We start from the raw sequence: 5,993 nt of genomic DNA, 5'->3' as shown, positions 1-5,993 counted from the left end.
GATCATGGAAGAAGAGTAGACATCCACCATAATGTGATATTTATCATAACACTCCCTCTTGGATGTCCAAAGATAATGTGCCTCGTTAAAACCTTACTAGGAAAAAACCCTATGGGAAAAAAAATCCTAGTGAAGGAAAAAGAGTACACATGATTAGAAATCCGCCTTTTTATTGCCTCGTTAAAAACCTTGCAAGGAAAACTCAGTGGGACAAAACCTTGTAACGGAAAAGAATACAACGCGTATTAACCCCCGCTGATGAGAGCATCAACTCACATCCTTGAGCCTTCGCATCCCAATTTTGTACACCAGTTTTTTGAAGGTTGATGTTGGTAGAGATTTGGTGAACAAATCAGCCATATTATCACTTGAACGAATCTGTTGCACATTGATACCACCATTCTTTTGAAGATCATGTGTAAAAAATAACTTTGGTGAAATGTGCTTTGTCCTATCTCCTTTTATGAATCCTCCCTTCAATTGGGCTATGCATGCTGCATTGTCTTCATACAAAATTGTGGGTAGTTTTTCACACTTCAAACCACATTTGTCTCGGATAAGATGTATTATAGACCTCAACCAAATACATTCTCGACTTGCTTCATGAATAGCAATTATCTCAGCATGATTAGAAGAAGTAGCCACGATTGATTGCTTAGTCGATCGCCAAGATATGGCAGTGCCGCCACATGTAAACACATAACCTGTTTGAGATCGAGCCTTATGCGGGTCAGATAAATACCCAGCATCGGCATAACCAACAAGATCGGGATTGCAATCATTGCCATAAAATAAGCCCATATCGGTAGTCCCTTTTAGATATCGCAATATGTGTTTGATCCCATTCCAGTGTCTCCTTGTAGGAGCAGAGCTATATCTTGCTAAGACATTAACCGAAAAAGTTATGTCAGGCCTTGTAGTGTTAGCAAGATACATTAGTGCACCAATTGCACTAAGATATGGTACTTCAGGACCAAGAAGCTCTTCATTCTTTTCTTGAGGTCGAAATGGGTCCTTATTCACATCAAGTGATCGAACAATCATCGGAGCACTTAATGGATGTGCTCCATCCATGTAAAACCGTTTCAATACCTTTTTAATGTAGGCAAATTGATGAACAAAAATCCCATTTGTCAAATGTTCAATTTGCAAACCGAGACATAATTTTGTCTTTACGAGATCTTTCATCTCGAATTCCTTCTTTAAATAATCTATTGCCTTTTAAAGTTCTGTAGGAGTTCCAATAAGGTTTATGTCATCGACATATACGGCAAGTACAACAAATTCTGATGTTGTTTTCTTTATAAAAACACATGGACAAATGACATCATTTATATAACCCTCCTTTAATAAATACTCACAAAGACGGTTATACCACATTCTTCCTGATTGCTTTAGACCATATAAAGATCTTTGCAATTTGATTGAAAATATTTCCCGGGACTTTGAATTTTGTGCGTTAGGCATTTTAAATCCCTCGGGAATTTTCATGTATATCTCATTATCAAGTGAGCCGTAAAGGTAGGCTGTAACTACACCCATTAAATGCATGTCAAGCTTTTCATGGACATCAAAACTAATGAGATAACGGAATGTTATAGCATCCATAACAGGAGAATATATCTCTTCATAATCGACACCAGGTCTTTGTGAAAATCCTTGTACAACAAGGTGTGCCTTATATCTTTGTACCTCATTTTTCTCATTCCTTTTGCGTACAAAGACCCATTTATAGCCAACAGGCTTAACACCATTAGGTGTTTGGGCTACAGGCCCAAAAACTTCACGTTTTGCAAGTGAACTTAACTCTAATTGGATTGCTTCTTGCCATTTTGGCCAATCAAGTATTTGTCGACATTCTCCAACAGAATGAGGTTCAAGATCCTCACTTTCTTGCATAATGCTAGATGCAACATTATATGCAAAGATGTAATCCACCACTATATCCATTCGATTCAAATTTGTCTCAATATCGATTGGATTTATTGATAGTTCCTTATTTTCTTAAGTCTCAGGCTCATTGATTTCCTCATGAATCTCAGGATTGGTTAAATCGTGAATTTCATTATGAGACTCTTTCGTAGTGTCATCTTGATCATTTATTTCCTTTTTCTAGGATTTCGATCCTTAGAACCTAATAGTCTGCCACGTTTTAGGCGTGCTTTGACTCATTAGCTATAACACTAGAAGATTGTCCAATAGGGACATCAATACGAATTGGAACATTCTCTGCAGGGATATGTGATATTGTTATCCTTTTCAGATCCGTAAATGCATCTGGCATTTGATTTGCTATTTTCTGCAAATGGATAATCTTTTGCACCTCTGTGTCACAAATAGAGGCACGTGGATCAAGATGAGACAATGATGTATTTTTCCACAAAATTTCACGTTTGGTTTCACTAATTTCTCCCCCTAATTTTGGGAAAAATGCCTCGTCGAATCGACAATCTGCAAAACGAGCAGTGAACAAATCTCCCGTTAATGTTTCAAGGTAGCGAATAATGGAGGGCGATTCAAACCCAACATATATTCCTAACCATCTTTGGGGACCCATCTTGGTACGATATGGGGGTGCTACAGGCACATATACAGCGCATCTAAAAATTCTTAGATGAGATATATTAGGTTTATGACCCAAAACTAATTGCAACGGGGAATATTTGTGATAATTTGTCGGTCTGAGACGAATTAGCATTGCTTCATGCAAAATGGCGTGACCCCAAACAGAAGTGGGCAACTTCGTTTTCATGAGTAACGGTTTTGCTATCAATTGCAGACGTTTAATTAAAGACTCTACAAGGCCATTTTGAGTGTGAACATGAGCTACAGGATGTTCCACTTTTATCCCAATTGATAAGCAATAATCATTAAATGCTTGGGATGAAAACTCAGCAGCATTATCAAGTCTAATAGACTTAATTGGATTATCGGAAAATTGTTCCCGTAATCGGATTATTTGCGCCATTAATTTTGCAAACACGAGGTTGCAAGATGACAATAGGCATACATGAGACCATCTAGAAGATGCATCTATTAAGACCATAAAATATCTAAACAACCCACTAGGTGGGTGAATAGGTCCACAAATGTCTCATTGTATACGTTCTAAAATCGCAGGGGACTCAATCCCAACCTTTGTTTGTTATGGTCTTATAATTAACTTGCCTTGATAACAAGAAGTGCAAGAAAATTCATTATTTAAAAGAATTTTCAAATTCTTTAATGGATACCCATTTGAGTTTTCTATGATTCGTCTCATCATAATTGATTCAGGATGGCCCAATCGATCATGCCAAAGTACAAAAGTATTGGAAGCAGTAACATTTTGGTTTAAGGTAGAATGTGCCTCAATTGCACTAATTTTTGTCCAATACAGGCCACAAGATAAAGATGAGAACTTCTCAATAATTCTTTTCTAGCCAGAGACATTCTTGGTAACGACGAGATATTTCATATTATTCTCATCTATTGTCTCAATATGAAATTCATTTCTGCTGATATCTTTAAAACTCAACAAGATCCTCTTGGACTTGGAGGAGAACATTGCATTCTCTATGATAATTATTGTTCCCATATGCAGAGTTATAGTAGCTCTTCCAGAGCCTTCAATTAGATTACTACTACCAGAAATTGTAGTAATATCTGTCTTACACATACTTAAATGAGAGAAATATTTCTTCTCTTTGAATATTGTATGTGTCGTACATGAATCAATTAAGCAAATATTTTTACAATTGAACTTTGATCCAAGTTTGCTTTGAAAGATATCCATATTTGCTTCCCGTAGTTTGACATACAAAAGAAGTATATGAATAAATATTAGTATTTTTAGAGAAAAATGGAAAAGAAATAAAGTTAAACCAATAATTCATATCAGCCTTTAATGCATTTTCTAGAAAATTCTAATTATTATACAAATAATTACGCAAAAAATAATACAAGTACACATATGACTAATACAACTACAACAAACATGTATAAATTATTTGCATTTTTCTACATATTGTATGAAAAATAATTGATCCGTGTAAGAAAAGAACATACTCATAAAAAAAATTGAGAGTGAAGTAACAAAAGTTGTTTCAGGGTGCTTGTAAGCCTTTTCTTAAAGAGAATTAAAGCAACGTAGAGGAAAGTTAAAATTGTTAAAAGATCACTGAGACTAGAATACTAATTAATAGGATATTACTCCTTGTTTGTGAAATTTATAAAATTTCGAAAATAAAAATATTCTTAAGAACTACATAAGAAGAATTATAAAGTGCAATAAAAATTACGAGATGTTTATTCATTACATACTACGAGTAGGAAAGCATAAAAATTAAATTGCTCAATCATCTCTAACCACAGATCCATCACCGATCAAGTGGTTTATTTTTTCATTAGGGTGCTCAAAAAATCTGTCACATCCAAGTGGGTGATGTCAAATTCATTGTCATAGACAAGATTGACTTCAGGGCCTTTATTCTTCAGAGATGCTTGATAAAGCTCAACCAAATATTTTGGTATGCGACAATTTTTTGCCCAATGCCCTTTTCCATCGCAACGATAGCATTTAGTTTCTGAACCCTCTGCGTTTCACTTCTCATCTTTCCCTTTCCATTTTTGGAAGTTATTTTTCGGTGGAGGATGATTAACACCATGAAATTTTCTTCCTTGGATATGGCCACGACCACGACCACGAATATGACCACGACCACGACCACGACCACGATTAACATAATGGGAATACACCTCATCCTCTTTAGGCAATGGTGTAGATCCAATGGGTCGATTTTCGTGATTTCTCATAAGCAATTCATTGTTTCGTTCAGTTACAAGTAGAACAGAAATCAACTGAGAGTACTTTGTGAAGCCTTTCTCTCGGTACTGCTGTTGCAAGACCATATTGGAGGCATGAAACGTTGTAAACGTTTTTTCAAGCATATCATAGTCACTGATATTATCTCCACAGAGTTTCAATTTAGAAGTAATTCTAAACATAGCAGAATTATATTCAGAAACAGACTTAAAATCTTGGAGCCTAAGATGAGCCCAATCATATCGTGCTTGTGGAAGAGTGACCAACTTTAAGTTGTCATATCTTTCCTTTAAACTATTCCACAAAACAAGTGGATCTTTCATTGTGAGATATTCAATTTTCAACCCTTCATCAAGGTGATGGCGCAAGAAAATCAAGGCCTTAACACAGTCTTGGGTAGATGATTTATCTTTATCTTTAATGGCGTCTCCAAGACCCATTGCATCTAAATGGATTTCAGCATCCAATACCCATGTCATATAGTTCTTGCCCGAAATTTCAAGGGCAACGAACTTTCTTTTCATAATATCAGGCATAATTTAAAAAATACAAATTTGAGAAAAATTATACCTTAATTTTCTCAAAGATCTTCTTGAGATGGTATAGTCTCATGCTGATAACGTGTTATAAAATATAACCCAAAATAACAATATAGAACAAGCAAAAACAAACTAAGCGATATAGAGAGAAAGAGAGGAAGAGAGATTCTTATTTCTTCTTCAATTGTGTATATTTTCCTATCTATTATAAGGCCTTTATATAGGCATAAAAAATGAAGAAAATATGTCATGAAATATGTCATTGAACATACAAAATATGTCATTAAATATGTCATTAAGCATTTGAGATGAAGATCATGCAAGAAGAGTAAACATCCACCATAATGTGATATTTATCATAACACTTTCTGACATTTTGAAGTGCTTGACCAAAAATTAGAGTATTTTTGAGCAGCAACAAAAACTATTTTCTATTGTTGGAGAGTAGCTACAAATCCAACAGCAGAACCAAAAGCAAAAGATTAAGTTTTTTAAGACAACAATATCCATACCAAAATAGTTAGTGCTATGTTTTAGCAAACTATATTTCATTAATTCAACCCATATAAATAAAGCCTTTCCCCCTTTCTTTTTTTGTTTGTGTTTTAACTGTACTTAAATTAATGAAAAACCTTGACATATATTTTTAC

At 34.9% G+C, this 5,993-nt stretch overlaps 1 protein-coding gene across 1 annotated transcript; it reads right to left on the bottom strand.

Annotated features, from left to right (window-relative positions):
- Positions 1-4,581: 4,581 nt before the first annotated feature.
- LOC138882805 (uncharacterized) lies at positions 4,582-5,127 on the bottom strand. Its single transcript, XM_070163438.1, has one exon. The coding sequence runs from the start codon at positions 5,125-5,127 to the stop codon at positions 4,582-4,584; it is 546 nt and encodes a 181-aa protein (XP_070019539.1).
- Between the last annotated feature and the right edge of the window lie 866 nt (positions 5,128-5,993).

This window comes from Nicotiana sylvestris, chromosome 12 (genome assembly GCF_000393655.2).
Source record: "Nicotiana sylvestris chromosome 12, ASM39365v2, whole genome shotgun sequence".
Taxonomy (NCBI): domain Eukaryota; kingdom Viridiplantae; phylum Streptophyta; class Magnoliopsida; order Solanales; family Solanaceae; genus Nicotiana; species Nicotiana sylvestris.
This window is presented reverse-complemented; position numbering and strand designations above follow the sequence as displayed.